This window comes from Podarcis tiliguerta, assembly GCF_965153285.1.
Source record: "Podarcis tiliguerta genome assembly, chromosome: 7".
Classification (NCBI taxonomy): Eukaryota; Metazoa; Chordata; class Lepidosauria; order Squamata; family Lacertidae; genus Podarcis; species Podarcis tiliguerta.
In genome coordinates this window covers 7,966,664-7,983,097 of record NC_139540.1, presented here as the reverse complement: position 1 = coordinate 7,983,097, position 16,434 = coordinate 7,966,664, and the positions used below count along the sequence as shown (strand labels likewise).

At 45.1% G+C, this 16,434-nt stretch overlaps 1 protein-coding gene across 1 annotated transcript in view; it reads right to left on the bottom strand.

Annotated features, from left to right (window-relative positions):
* The window catches only part of FAM135B (family with sequence similarity 135 member B), a 141,444-nt gene that overhangs the window by 41,373 nt on the left and 83,637 nt on the right, over window positions 1-16,434 (bottom strand). The window contains exons 5-7 of the mRNA XM_083450395.1: window positions 15,949-16,019; window positions 11,374-11,547; window positions 9,545-9,671 (exon numbers count right to left, since the gene is read on the bottom strand). Of these exons, the coding sequence (XP_083306521.1) occupies window positions 9,545-9,671; window positions 11,374-11,547; window positions 15,949-16,019 (372 nt within the window). The remainder of the gene's footprint in view (window positions 1-9,544; window positions 9,672-11,373; window positions 11,548-15,948; window positions 16,020-16,434) is intronic.

The following is a 16,434-nucleotide window of genomic DNA, read 5'->3' as shown; positions in this document are numbered from 1 at the left end:
TTCCTGCAACCTGGGGCGGGGTCCAGCAACCTTTTATCTCTGACGGGGTAGCAGCCGGTCCTGATCCCCCGGTGACTCACCTCCCTGTCTTGCCCAAAGGCGAGCACTCCTCCTGCGAGTACTCAGGTCTCTCATTCTCTCAGACCTGTGTCTCTGCAGCTCGGGAGATGTCGGTGGGTTACTAGACCCAGAGGCCACCTCAGCCTCTCCTGACCCAACTGGTAGTGGAGCAGCTGTACACGATTGCCCAGCAGAGGGCAGCAAGGCAATCCCCGCATCTGGAGCCAGGGTAGTCTCAGGCCCCTGACTCAGCTCAGCTGGTGCTTGTTGCAGGGGAACCTGTGCAGACTGGGGCTCTTCGGAATCAGGCCCCAGACTTGGTTCAGATGCCGCCTGAGGCAGAGAATCCGGTGCGAACCGAGACTCTTCCGGTTCCGAGCCTGAGTCACAGGCCATCACACCTCTGTCTACGGTGAGCCTCCAGGACCCTCTCTGTTTCTGCCTGGCTCTCTGTTCAAAAATATGCAACTTACACCTTGTTCTGGGAGGTTGTCTTGCAAGCTATCAGCAGAGAAGCTGCCAGAGTGGCTCTGTGGTTGAATGGCCAAGTCTGATTCCTGTCTCTGCTGGGGCAGCTGCCCCCTTCCTCCTCTTCATCATCCTTCAAGCTCCTAGCCTCCAGTACTTCCCAGCTCTTTCCCTCCCGTGTTTGTGTGTGTGTGTGTGACCGGCTTCCCACCACCAGAATCCAGGATCAAAATCTTCTCCTATGCTTTCTCTGAGATGTTCTTGGTATGGCAACTTCCACCTCTCCTCCTTAGCCAGTCCCTGACATCTGGCAGTCCTAGGTGGGTTATACACATGGTCTGGATTTGGATAGTGGTTGTAATCTACACTATGCTGCTTGGGAAACACAAGTAGAGGGAAATGTTTCTTCAAGCTCTTCTCCCTCCTTCTGCCTTTTGAACCAGCAATCACAAGTATTCCAAACTTTTGTTCGGCAAGTTGCTTTAAAAAGCAAACAGCTCTCATTTGCTGCAATTCACTGCTGTGCATCAAAGAACGTCTGGATAACTGGGGGAGATTAGCATAAATATCCCATTCTCTCCCTGATTTTTGCTTCCTGGCTCCTGCAGGCACCTCCTGTATTATTCATAGTTCACCCTCCAGCCTTGAAGCAATTTACAGGCAAGGACAATGAAATTTTATGAATCGTGGAGCAGTTTGCCATTATTTGGTAGGTCATTATGCTGTGCCAGAGACACTATGCCTCTGGATCCTGGGATTCGCAAATGATGCACCCAGGTCCTGTTTGTGGGCTTCCAATAGGCTTGGGACGCAGGTGGCACTGTGGGTTAAACCACAGAGCCTAGGACTTGCCGATCAGAAGGTTGGCGGTTCAAATCCCCATGACGGGGTGAGCTCATGTTGCTTGGTCCCTGCTGCTGCCAACCTAGTTTGAAAGCTCGTCAAAGTGCAAGTAGATAAATAGGTACCGCTCCAGCGGGAACGTAAACGGCATTTCCGTGCGCTGCTCTAGTTTGCCAGAAGTGGCTTAGTCATGCTGGCCACGTTTCCCGGAAGCTGTACGCCGGCTCCCTCAGCCAATAGAGAGATGAGCGCTGCAATCCCAGAGTCGGCCACGACTAGACCTAATGGTCAGGGGTCCCTTTACCTTTATAGGCTTGGGAATAGGATGCTGAATGAGGTGGACCTTTGGCTTAACCCAGCTGGACTCCATATAATTCTATATAATTCTTACAGAAAGGATGGGGCCCTTTCATCCCCCATGAAAGCTATATAATAATGTCACTTAAACAAACAATTCTTTATCATGTCTTGTGCCCAAACTTAGACTTGGGACATAGGATGGTGGCTGTTAGCATTTAGCTGTGGTTCCTGTACTGAACGAGGTAGGACTAGATGACAATTATACGATTCTATGATCAGCTTGTGTTAATGCTGATACAGGAAAGGGAATTCATAGGGTTAGTATTAGAGGCTTAATATATATATATATATATATATATATATATATATATATATATATATATATATTGTGGAAATAAAGATATCGCAATGTCAACTGACTCTTCCTTCCCAGCCATTTGCAGTAATTATTAGGAATGAAAGCTAGACATCAAACTAGACATTAGCCCCTTTCAGTTTGCTGTTTTTTTTTGTGCTAGTTTAATTCCTGTCTCAAACAATAACAATAGTACTTCCTTTTGCAATCATTTTAAAGTTCAGCCTTACTTCCACTCTCCTACAATGACAATTTCCCCAAAGTTTTCAAGTGCAATGTATAGGACATATTAGAAGTCCAGATTAAGCATTATGAGATATGGGGCATTGCAGTATTCTGGTCCCTCTTTTCCTGAAAGGGGTGCAAATGATAAATCAGTATGCAGAAGAAGCTGAAGTAAAGCAGGCTTCTGTACGTTAAGATGGTGTAAATTTACACCAGGGTCAAATACCGTTCAGCAGTCAGCTGCTGCTCTGCCTAAGCCTAGCAGAAGGAAAACAAGCCTTTGAAACAGTCTTCTCTGTCAGGTTTCCAGGTCATGTGACTGAGCTAAATAGGATTAGAATCCAGCCTAAGTCCTCCATCTCTGATGCCATGCACCCAGAATGACTCTTTTTGGGGATTTACCCCAGCCTAGTCTCAGTTGGCATGCGGGTGGCACTGTAGTCTAAACCACTGAGCCTCTTGGGCTTGCTGATCAGAAGGTCGGCGGTTCAAATACCAGCGACGGGGTGAGCTCTCATTGCTCGGTCCCAGCTCCTGCCAACCTAGCAGTTTGAAAGCACACCAAAAAGTGCAAGTAGATAAATAGGTACCACTCCGGCGGGAAGGTAAACGGCATTTCCGTGCGCTGCTCTGGTTTCGTTGTTCCATTGTGCCAGAAGCGGCTTAGTCGTGCTGGCCACGTGACCCGGAAAAACTGTCTGCAGACAAACGCTGGCTCTCTCAGCCTGTAAAGTGAGATGAGCCCCGCCACCCCAGAGTCGTCTGCAAGTGGAGTTAACTGTCAGGGGTCCTTTACCTTTACCTTTTTTTAGTCTCAGCTGGCAGAGCCAGAATGTGCAAATTATGCCAGCAAATATTTGGCTAAACTGGGGTTGAGGGTTTAATGTCTGCTGAGCTGGGCACCAGTCATCTGAGCCAGAGATCTGCTGCATCCTAAATTGTTCTTCCTTAGAAATCTTGTCATAGGCCTGTCCCCCCAAAGAATATTTATTTATTGGTAAATCACTGCCATCATCATCTTCCACCTGTGGAAAGTGACTTGCCAATCTAACCTTTCCTTTTTTGTTAACCATAGAGATTGGTATGCAAAACGGTCTGACTCACTTTGCCACCTTCAGAAGCTGCGGGGATAAATCAAGCTCACAAATGCAAACTCTGTGGGCCTATTTGACTGAAATTACAATCCTGCTAAGATAAATGGCCAAGTCAGCTTCATCTCTCTTGAAGTGCAAGTGCCTAGCCTATACTTTGTGGGGATAAAAAGGCTCAAATCCCCCTCCTAAGATTCCCCTTTGTCATTTGAAAAGGGGAAGGAAGGACCACCTAAAGCCATTTCCTCATTTTTTTAAAAGCCTCTGCGTGAATTAGAGGTATCCTGATGGGCAGTAAGCCAGGAAAGCAGAAAGCACACACTCAAAATTAAAATGAAATAATAAAACCTGTGTCCGGCATGTCACTTTGCAAGAGCTAGGGAAATTGGAGTGGTACAGCCTTCTGCTCCTGACATTTAATTATTCTGCACAGCGAGAAGTCAGGAGCGCTGAACAAAGAGCCTTTGACGTCTTGTCAAAAACAGCAGCGTGCCAAGCTCCCTTGTGCAGAATCAAAGCAGGGGAAGCAAGAAGGAAGAGGATTGATTGAAACCCGGCTCCATTCGCAAATGAAGACAGCAGTGAGGACTTTCTCCTTCTCAAATATCAAGCTGGTCAAATCACTAGAGACATTTGTACCAGCATCCGGGAATCAGCTGGACGGCTGGGAGAGAAAACTGCAGTGGCAAAAGAGTGCCATCCGTTTTGTGCAGTGTGAAAGGGCACTTCCTCTCAAATGTGGAAGAGATTGTGCAGCAAAGACAAGCAAGTTCCAATTGGGACAAGTCTTGGGGGCTACACACTTACTCCTGCATTGCATGAAGCTGAGCTAAATGACTCGGGATCCTTTCCAACGCTATGCGGAAGTTGATGTTTCTATGATTTACACAGGGCATTTCCTTGATCTCTCAGCCCATGTCCTGTCTTACTTTCTGTGTTGTTTCTATGGAATGTTTTTAAATGCCCCCCCCTTATGTAGTTTGTTTTTATTATTATTATTTTGCACACACGTACATGTCTTTAACCATCAACATCAGGTTCTCCTGAGATCTCTGTATTTCCCTCTCTGGCAGGGATGCCAACTTGAATAGAATATTGAGGGGGGGCGGGGTAAGCCCTGCCCCACATAATCAATCACATGACATGGTCCACGCACACTATTTGAATGGCAACTTGGGCAGGGGCTCCCTCTCAAATATTTTATGGGGGGGGGGGAGATGGGACCTCGGACCCTAGGCTCCTATGCTGTCTGGTATCCTACCCAGGTGCCATTGCTTGGTTCTGCTGTTACATTTTTAACCCAACCTCCCATTCCCATCGGCTTCTGCAGCCCAGCTGCGGCTGAAATTCCAGCAGTGGGCATTCCAGAAACTGGTGGCTGGTTGTTGTCAGAAAGCGCTGGTGTGTGTGTGTGTGTATGTGTGTTGGGGCAGTCCGGAGCCCCGCCAGCAAATCTGGAGCTAGGGGTGCCAACTTAAACAAAATCCTTATTTGTTAAGGATCCTGGGACTTGTAGGTACCCTTAAAAAAACCCAAAACTTCATTTCCCAGGATTATTTAAGGGAAGCCATGACTTTAAAAGTGGTATAAGAGGGTTTTAAACATGGACATGGACGAGATGAGTGTGGGGTGTGAAACACAGAGCAGTCAAATATAACATTCCTAGAGTGGACATGTTTAGACATGAAGAGGGATGTTTGTCCAGCCAGTAGATAAACTTCCTGTTTCCTCCTGTACTGAGACAAACTTCCTCGACATGTGACCAGAGGTGGGCGTGACTTTACCCGTGCAGGTAACAAAAGCACAGGACTGGCCACCACATCTCTCTCTTCTCCATTTTGCTTTCTTCGAAGAAGCATCAGCCTGAGATGTCCTCTTGGCAAGAAAAGACAAAGGAACTATCTCCTTATGGGATAGATTCCAGGTGTATATATTTTGTAACTTAAGTCTGCCTTCAGGGATCCTTTTGTGAACTGAATGAAACTGTGAGTAAACTATTTTATACTTTTATACAAGACTGTATTGTGTCTATCGTTTTAGGGGGGGATAAAAGGGGAATTACCAGGAAACTTATTTCAGAGGCTTAAACAAGCCTGGCAAAAACGTTATCCGCTGTGTAAGTTTAAAAAGGGGGGTGTTACTCTGCTAAATTGTAGAACTTGTTAACACAAGTTGGGAAGGATATAATGTCAAAAATATGCTCTGATCAGAAATAGATGGCCTAAATATGCATCTAAGCATCAGCTAGAGCACATGTCTACAACAAAGTGCCCGCAGAATGTTCTACAGATAAAATGAAGCTTCTTCAAGCACATTACCCTCAACTGACCCAAAACACAACAGAGGGTGTTAAAATAAACAGTTTTCTGACGCAGAATGAGTAATGCATCTCAGGCTTCCCACACACCATAGATTTAAAGTACATTTAAAGTACACCCCTCCAAAGGACCTGTAGTTTGTTAGCGGGGCTCTGTGAGGAATAAGCCACATTTCCCATTATTCTTTCTTTTTCAAAAGGATGGGAATGTACTTCAGAATTTTAGGTGGTAATAATGTAAAACATGTTTCAGGCAATTGTATGGCAAGACAAGCAGTTTAGGATTGTTTGTTTTATTACAGTGGTAAGTAAAGGTAAAGGGACCCCTGACCATTAGGTCCAGTCATGACCGACTCTGGGGTTGCAGCGCTCATCTCGCTTTATTGGCCGAGGGAGCCGGCGTACAGCTTCCGGGTCATGTGGCCAGCATGACTAAGCTGCTTCTGGCGAACCAGGGCAGCATGCGGAAACGCCATTTACCTTCCCACTGGAGCGGTACCTATTTATCTACTTGCACTTTGACGTGCTTTCAAACTGCTAGGTTGGCAGGAGCAGGGACTGAGCAACGGGAGCTCACGCCGTCATGGGTATTCAAACCACCGACCTTCTGATCGGCAAGTCCTAGGCTCTGTGGTTTAACCCACAGCACCACCCGCACCCCTCATTACAGTGGTACCTCGAGTTAAGTACTTAATTCGTTCCGGAGGTCCGTTCTTAACCTGAAACTGTTCTTAACCTGAAGCACACTTTAGCTAATGGGGCCTCCTGCTGCTGCCGTGCCTCCAGAGCACGATTTCTGTTCTCATCCTGAAGCAAAGTTCTTAACCCGAGATATTATTTCTGGGTTAGCAGAGTCTGTAACCAGAAGCGTATGTAACCTGAGGTACCATTGTATTTGTTTATTAAATTTCTATACCGGCCTTCATCTGAGGATCACCGGGAAATTTACAATATAATGGATGCTGTAGGTTCTCTGGCTCAACCAATTGATTCCCAACTCGGACATGCTCATCTGGCGTTAAGTCCCCAATGCAATGCAGCTGAATATGCCAGGGCAAATTTCTCATCCCAGCTCAGTTGGGCTCAGTTGAATGTGGCTTTAACTCCCCCAAAAGGAGCATTCTGGGGAAGTGGCAGGGGAGGGGGAACTTAGGCTGGATCCTGATCCCATTCAGCTTGGTTGTGTGGCTTCACAAGCCCATGTTTGTTTGTTGCTGTTGTTGCTGTTGTTTAAAAAAAACATATAAAATTTTGTATACATCACAGAATTCAGAGAAGTGTGCAATCTGAGGGTGGTGTCCAGTGCTCGTCCTACTCAGAGTAGACCCAATGGAATGAATGGATATGATTAAATTAGGTCAATTAATTTTGTTGGGTCTATTTTGAGTAGAACTTAGTTGGCGACAACTCCAAGTGTTCATTGATTTCCAACCCACATATAAGGCAGGGAACTGAGAATTTGGACAGCTCCCTTTAAATCATGGGCGGCATGGACTTCTCAATCACATTGACTCTCTCTGCATTGTTATCTCCAAAGTCAGCAAACTGCATTTAGAACCACTTTCTCCTAAGCTCATAAAATGGGGGGAAAGAAAAGCAGCAATAAACATTAACCAAGCAAGCTATCTACTGTTGATAAACAAGCTCATTATCTCAATTATCTCTGTAATCGACACTGTCTCAGCAAGCTGAAAAGCAAAACAGATCATCGCTGGAGCGCTCTCAGCCGTGCGCTTGAAAGGAAATCAAACGAATAAGCAATGGAAACTGGGGGAAATCAAAATTGATCTGGCGTAGCCGACCCGTTCGTCAACTATGTTTGAAGCAACAGAAAGACCAAGCAAGTTGCAGGACCTCTCCATGAAGAAGGCAGAGAAATGCTACGAAGAAGACAAGATGGAACCACGCAACACCTACTTTGCCTCTGCTTTCACACAAAAGGAAAACAGTGCCCAATCTGGTGATAACAGACTACAGCAGGGGCCGGCAAAGTTTTTGTGGCTTGGGCCGGTTCATGGTCCCGCAGGCGTCGCAGTGGGCCAGAGTGCGCGCACACGCACACATGCACAAACACTATTTCCGGTGCTCCTTCCGGCGCGGAGTAGGCGTGCGAAGCAGGCCAGCGTCACGGAAGGCGGCCCCGTTCTGCTCCGCGCCAGTTTAGCATGGCACATGGGAGCCGACTGAGTGGGCGATGGGGGGCACTGAGGGTCCATGGGCCGGTTAAACAACCCCCATGGGCCTTAGGTTGCCGACTGCTGGACTAAAGGATAAAAGGAGGGAGCTGTAGCCAAGACACGAAAAGAGGCAATAAGGGAACACCTAACTTGGGGTTGAACCTTTAGCTGTCAATGTTTCCCTTTTTTAAAGGAAAATTCCCTTATTCCGAATAGGATTTCTCGCAAGAAAAGGGAAAGGTTGATAGCTATGCTCTGGGTCCCTTCTAATTCTACAATTCTGGGATTCCACATTCATAACTGGAGGAAATTTTCCACCCTTGAATGCTGTCACTGTTCAAAATAGCACCACTGTTCTGATGATACAGTAAGAGTATTTTGCTTCATAAAATGCTGCCTTTTCCCTTGCTAGTCAATACCAAAGGCAAGGTAAGTAAAGTATCTGCATGCTCTGTTTCTTCTACTAGCCTTTTGGGATTTGAGCAACCGGCGTCTCAGATCTGCTCCTCTGTAGATGGTTTCAGTGTAGCCAGTGTGGTGTAGTGGTTAAGAGCAGTGGACTCGTAATCTGGTGAACCGGGTTCACGTCTCCGCTCCTCCACATGCAGCTACTGGGTGACCTTGGGCTAATCACACTTCTCTGAAGTCTCTCAGCCCCACTCACCTCACAGAGTGTTTGTTGTGGGGGAGGAAGGGAAAGGAGATTGTTAGCTGCTTTGAGACTCCTTAGGGTAGTGATAAAGCGGGATATCAAATCCAAACTCTTCTTCTTCTAGGGTGAGCACTTTGTATAACAGGATTGACAACACCATCCCAAAAGAGTAGGAGTTTAAGAAGCATGACTGGGAATATATTAATACCCCTGTTGTTTCCTCAACAATTGGCATCGCCGGTCCTTTTTTGACAAAATGGTTACAAGGGAAGGATTTTGTAAACAGTTTTCCGTAACCTCAATGTTGCCCGTATAGAATTCAGCAGCGAAGAGGGGGTTGTGGGCAAGTCTAGAAGCAGCTGGCTCTGCTCCACCTGCAGATATTCTCCTTGCTTTCTGCACTTCCATTCCCAGTGGGCAAAAGTCACCACAGATTTTATCGGTGGGAGTAGGGATAATATAAACTCACCTCTCTCTTATCAGCCTGGTGGTCCTGCCTAAGGAAGGCCCATCTCCATCCCTTCACAGCCTAGGACCCTCGTACCTACGGGACCGCCTCTCCTGGTATGCCCCACGGAGAGCCTCAAGGTCCATAAATAACAACACCCTAGTGGTCCCAGGCCCTAAGGAGGTTAGATTGGCTTCAGCCAGAGCCAGGGCCTTTTCAACTCTGGCTCCGGCCTGGTGGAACGCTCTGCCTCATGACACCAGGGCCCTGCAGGATCTGATTTCTTTCCGCAGGGCCTGTAAGACAGAGTTGTTCCGCCTGGCCTTTGGCTTGGAGCCAATTTGATTCCCTCCCTCCCTCTCTTTCTTTTTTCTTTTCCTTCTCCTCCTGCGATGAGGCTACATTTTAATATTTTAATGTTCCATTATTTTAATGTTGTATTTTACTTTTGTTTTTAAGTTGTAATCATTCATCTTGTTTTTATGATTGCTTGTAAGCCGCTCTGAGCCCGGCCTTGGCTGGGGAGGGCGGGGTATAAATAAAAAAAAGTTATTATTATTATTAAAACTGTGCATCTAATATCACCACAAACAATAACCGTGCCCTACCTCAGAAGCAACAGGTTTGCAGTAACCAGCTCCAAACACCAGGTTTTCCAGTGACATCCCCGTCAGATCTGGTCCTGTTTCCAAGCTGTTTTTACCAAGCCACGAGCCCTTCCCTGGACGGGCAAAGCTAAACAAAGAAGAAAAAAATGGAATACCTGTATCTATATGGAACAACAATATCACACATTTCAAAGTTTTCTCACCCATCGTTTCCTCTCTGCACTAAAAATACATTTTAAAAAATATCCCTGTGTTGCTATTTTAAAACGACAGTTCTTGGAGAGTTCGGAGACATAGCAAAGGTTCATCTCAGTCTGTGGTGCTCTGGGAAGCCTTCAGGCTTTTTCAAGCTTGTTAAAAATTCTCCGCTAACAGGATCAGTAGCAGCAAACAAGTTTTCCAGGAATAGGTAAGCTTTTCTTCTTTCTTTGTCATCAACAGCATATGGCAATTGTTAAGCATTTTAAAGGAGTTCAGAAAGAAGCAAAGAGATTACTGTTCTCCCTCTTTGCTCAGGGTAAGACAAGAGACAGTGGTTACAAATTAGAGGGGAGGCTAGATTTAGATCAAATATTAAGAACAACAAGTCTGTGTGTGAGCAGGCAAGAGACAACAAGGAAACGTTAGATCAGAGGCAGGCAGATTTGAGGCTTGCAGGATCCGCTTTAATTTTATTTATTTCTTTACCAGCCCTACCAATAGACAGGGTGAGGCCACTGCCTCAGGCAGTGTGTGCTGAGGATAGGGACCAGCAGCCAGGAGTGTGTTACATGGTCCCTAAGCTAGCCTGCTCCTCTTTGTGGAGGATGATTCTTGCATGATTACTGTGGAAGTAAGAGTTAGCCCTGTCAAGATTCTGTGCAAGAAAGGCAGGGGACACCATGTTCACCTTCGCCTTAGGCTACAAAATGTCTTGAGCTGGACCTCAGAAGAACCTCCCATGTGAACTGACCTGGACCCTGCATTCATCATCTAAGGTCCTTCTTTGTGGGCCTCCTCCATGAGAGGTCCATAGGGTGGCAAAGTGCTTGGTAAAACCACATCCAACTACTGGACTTAAATAAGATGGGGTTGCTGTATGTCTGTAATTTCGGGACATGTCCAGGATATTACCAGGGAAAATAGTGTCCGGGATTTTGAGGTTGATTGCTTTTGAATTTTACTTCTAGAAACATGCCAACCCTAAAATAGAACAGATTGCTGTCCATTTCCCAGTCTGGATAGTGCCATCACCACATAGCTGATTATAAAAGGCAATTCTTGGTCAGCCACTGTGGTTAGATTACTGCAACACATTATACATAGGGCTGCCTATACGCAGGATATACAAATTTAATAAATAATAGTAATAACTCTGCCAAGTCTCTGTATTTTTAGTTGTTCTGTTGCTGGCATTGCTTTTATTTTATGTATACATTTTTTAAAAAAGCAAATGAGATGAAATATATTCAGAGTTGAGTGTTGATTTCATGCTCTTTATTTCGGCTCATGGTAAACAGTGAGTGAGTGCTTTCCCCAAAAACATCTGGCTATATATACATTATTTACACAATGGGTCCCGTGTGATTGGCTGATTCAAGTCCCCTCCTGGAGCCTGATTGGAATGTTCCTGCAGGCCAATCAGGTTTCTGATTCACTTCCTCCTGGAGCCAGATTGGGCAGCTCCTGAAGACCAATCAGGTTGCTGCCTTCTAGGTTCCTACCTGCCTATTGTTCTAGGATCCAAGGTCAGTACATAACATGAGATATGAACAATTGACCTCTCATAGTAAAAGATCATGAAATACACATACGGAAAATGAAAACAAGAAGAACCCTGTATCTCTCACCTGATCAGGGGCTGGTGCAAAGCCACCAGAGAGGCGTGCAGAGTAACAGAGATGGCTGACAAGTGGAAGTAGTCAAACATGACGGGCACATGATGATGCAACCCTCGCCCCGGGTGGAAGTGGAGCCCCAAAGTGCGGCTGCTGATCACGGGGATTGACGTGACATCTCTCAACCTGGAAGGAGAAGCAACCGTCATTGTTGTTAATAACAATTTCATGTATGGACGGCTTTGCATGAAGGATCTCCAATTGCCTTCTCAAGGGAAGAAAAGCGGATAAAGCACTGTTGCGCATCTATCTGTCTGTCTATCTACAAAAAGTTAAAACAATTGCATATAAAACACCATTCAAACAAATACATACAGTGGTACCTCTAGATACGAACGGGATCCGTTCCGGAGCCCCATTCGTATCTAGAAGTAAACGTAACTAGCGATGGTGCATCTGCGCACGCGCGCGTCTCTTTTCACCGCTTCTGTGAATGTGCATGACGTCATTTTGAGCATCTGCGCAAGTGGCGAAACCCGGAAGTAACGCGCTCTGTTACTTCCGGGTTGCCGAGGTGCGCAACTCGAACGCGCTCAACTCAAAGCGTCTTCAACCCAAGGTATGACTGTATGGGGGGGTGGAGTTAAACAATTGCATTTGTTTGTTTGTTTATTTAATAACCTGCTTCCTCCCAATGGAGCCCTGGGAAGTATATGCACAAGAAATAAAACAAAACTCTTTTTAAAAAATGCAATACAAATCGACAAAGATGACAGCTTCCTGACATGTACTGGAGAGGCTGGTTGTTCCAAAGCATAGGTGCCACCACGATAAAAGCCCTGTTCTCACATTGGATGGAATGGACTTTCTGATGAGATGGTATCCACAGGAGGCTCTCTCCTATGGAGCACAGTGATTGGTTGGGCCTATAAGGAATAAGAGAGACATCACCTTGCCGACCAAGGTCCGTATAGTTAAAGTTATGGTTTTCCGAGTAGTGATGTATGGAAGTGAGAGCTGGACCATAAAGAAGGCTGATTGCCGAAGAATTGATGCTTTTGAATTATGGTGCTGGAGGAGACTCATGAGAGTCCCATGGACTGCAAGAAGATCAAACCTATCCCTTCTGAAGGAAATCAGCCCTGAGTGCTCACTGGAAGGACAGATCATGAAGCTGAGGCTCCAATACTCTGGCCACCTCATGAGAAGAGAAGACTCCCTGGAAAAGACCCTGATGTTGGGAAAGATGGAGGGCACAAGGAGAAGGGGACGACAGAGGGCGAGATGGTTGGACAGTGTTCTCGAAACTACCAGCATGAGTTTGACCAAACTGCAGGAGGCAGTGGAAGACAGGAGTGCCTGGCGTGCTCTGGTCCATGGGGTCACGAAGAGCCAGACTAAACGACTAAACAACAACAACAATAAGGAATAAGCTGGTCTTCAAGGTATCCCGATGCAAACTGTACAGGGCTTTGTACTACCACCTTCAACTTAGCTTGGTAGCTAATTGAGAAGAGCCTTCTGCTGGCTCAATCTGCTGCATGGATGCAGCCCCAGAGACAATGGTGTGAGTGGAATTTTTATCACTTGGCAGCAATTCACTTGGCAACGAGGAGCATTTACAAGGCTGGTGCTTAGCTCTTAATTGTACTTGTAGCAGCAGTGTCAATATTATGACTTTGCTGCGAAAAACCCAAAGTGACTTGCACTGCACCATTCACAGATCCTTAAAAAAAAAGAAAAAGTCAGCGATTGAGCTTAAACCTGCTTTTGTCATTTTAGGAGAAGCTGCTGACACAAGCCATTAAGACTTTTGAGAAGCCTGTGTAAGAGGTGAAGGAAGAGCTAGGACAAAAAAGGACAATGCATTTTATTCCCATGTCCATGCTGTTCAGGAGAATGTGTGTCTAAACATCTGAGTGCCCAGTGCAATAAAAAATATACCCCAGTCTCCCATTCATTTGGTACCAATGATGTCACAGAAGCTCATATTTCCTAATAATAATAATAATAATAATAATAATAATAATAATAATAATGGTAAGAAGATTTATAATCCTGTTCTCACTATTGGAATCTTCCCTCTTATTCCTAACTGAATAGAAATGTTAAATTGGGGGGTGTGAAGTTCAAAGTTCAAAACATGACTTTTGAAAAGCCTGCTGAAGCTTCTATATTGGGATTTTGTGGAACATCAGCTACAGATAGTTCACTGAGGGACTTTTTAAAAATCTCTGTGGTCCATTGAATTATGGCACCATGGGAACCTTTGAGGCCAGTCGGTGTTGGGTAGCCCAGATTTGCCGCCATACAGGACTTAACATGAGAAGAGTTTGCTGGATCCAACCAAGACCTGTCTAGTCCAGCATCCTGTGTTCACAGTGGCCCAAAAAATGCCTGTAAGAAGCCTGAAAGCTTAACATGAGTGGAACAACTCTCTGTCTATCTGAGATTACAAGCAACTGGTATTCGGAGACAGAATGCTTCTGACAGTGAACGTAGATCATGGGTGGAACATACGTAGAACATAATGCTAGAAGCAAGGATTATGACCGCCATAGCATGCATGGTGCAGGGAGCCTTAGTAAATTCTATTTTCCCAAGATAGCCCATTATGGAATAGTTGATGCATTTAGTAATCCTTGGGGAAAACTACATGATTGCTTAGATTAAACCACCACCATCATCATTGCGAGTTAGTTTCTTTATCTTAACCCAGAGCAACACAAAGTGACTTAAAAAGAGAAATAAAAAACAACAACTCTGCCTTCTAAGGCAGCTTCAAGCAATATTATCTCTCTATTGTATTTATGAGATTCTTCATGAAATAAATTCTCCAGGCATCAGGCAAAAACAAAATAAAAATATGACAATAAAGCCACAAAAGGTGTTAGAAAAAGCCAGCACATAAAATCTCAAATAGGAACAATAAAAAGACTATATAAGAATACATTTTAAACCAGAAAACACAATAATTAAGAAATAACAGTAGGACCATCAATAACCGGGGAGCCCAGGAATAGGAGTGGGGCAGAATACCACCTACTTTCAAATCTAGCCTCCTGGGACCCACAGTTTTCAGTGGGGGGAGGGGGAAGAAATCTACCTTCAATTCAGGGAAGTGGAAATGTTTTTCCTCATGTGATTCCATGTCCTACAATCTATCTGAGCAATGGACATAGCAGCACTAAAGGTGGCAGACCCTCTGTAGGAAAGTTTAACTTTTGAAAGTCTAGGAATGCAACCCTAAACACACTTGCTAGAGATGAATTCAAGGGAACTTCTCAGGCTTAGGCTTGCTACGTAAAAGAGGGAGGTTTAGATGAATGATGCGGAAAATGGCTATTGAGATCTGGAGCTGCCAAAGTTTTGGAGCTGAAGGTACATTTGCAAAACATAGAACCTGCCACAAGCATCTCAGAAATGCCACAACACTTATTCTATTTGCTTCTTCCAAGCAAATAGATGCCAAGTAGGTGCCAAGGAAGACTCCATGGGTGCCATGTTGGTGACCCCGAATACTAGATGACACTAGCAATTAGTAGTCTATTTCTTTGCCATTTTCACATGATCATTTTTAAAAAATGAATAAAATCATGAAAACTCACTTTTAAATACTATTCTGAATATCTTTTATCACAAAATATTGATGTCTAAATGTATTTTATCTCAAAACACTTTGAAAAACATATCTTCTTGTTATGTATTCAGTGGTCTGTGTTTGCCTGAGCTTGAGTCTGGACTAAGTTCCTGTGTTCTAATTTGATACGTGATATCCAGTCACAGAACATTTCAGGATATGGGCCTCTGTCATTGGCCCTTGAACTCTGAGTCATGATTTGCAGCTTGTAAGTTTAGATAGCCAATCTCGTTGGGAGTGGGAATGGCCTAGGCCTTCAGAAATGTATACAGTTGTACCTCGGGTTACATACGCTTCAGGGTACATACGCTTCAGGTTACAGACTCTGCTAACCCAGAAATAGTGCTTCAGGTTAAGAACTTTGCTTCAGGATGAGAACAGAAATTGTACTTCGGCAGCGCAACAGCAGCAGGAGGCCCCATTAGCTAAAGTGGTGCTTCAGGTTAAGAACAGTTTCAGGTTAAGAATGGACCTCCGGAACGAATTAAGTACTTAGTCCGAGGTACCACTGTATATGCAGTTGTTTTGTCCCTGTTGGCCAGTTCTGTTAGTTCAATAATGGTTATTGCTGTTATCACTGTGTCTTGCCACATGGGAACCCACCTACAATTCACTAGCAACAAAAGTGGGATTCTAGGCTAGGTATGTAGCCCTGGCTAGCCTCCACAAGCTGAAATCACTGCTGGGGAACTGTCGCCACAGCTGAGCTGAAATCACTGACTGCAGCCACAAGGCAGATCACACAGAGTGGATGTCATGGCCACCCAGGGCCACCGTATGCATGTTTTTTGTTTATTGGTTTGTTTTTAGCTAATGACAGAGCGGCAACCTTTGGAGGGAATTCAAAGAGCAGCTACATTTCTATCTGCGGGTTAGTCCTGATTTGGGCCAGTTTGCATCAGAATCCACAACAATCAGTTTGCCTTAGGAAAGCAAAAAGTGCTCACTGTTGCTCACTGTCCGTAAAATGCAAGTCCAGCTTAAGTTGAAAGTCTGCTTCTCTTAGTGCCTCTTCCACCTGTAGAGGTTATTGAAACAGAGAACTGTCATTACAAGCAAGGCCTCATAACACATAGGAAATTGTGTGTGTGTGTTCTGAGAACCAATGTGATGAAATGCAGCGTGAGTGTGACAGTTCTATCAAGGGGCTCTGCTAAATCAGCATGAATTTACCTCAGACGCGTAAGATGCTCAGCTCCCATCAGCAAATATCTATCAGCATTCCTGCTGAAGTGCGACTCAGGAAACACAAGTACAGTCAAACCTCAGTTGTCAAAGATAATCCATTTCGGCAGTCCGTTTGCCTTCCAAAATGTTCAACAACTGAGGCTTCTGATTGGCTTCCGATTGGCTGCAGGAGCATCCTGCACTCAAGCAGAAGTCGCGTCGGACTTTCGGCTTCCAAAAAATGTTCGAAAACCAGAACATTTACT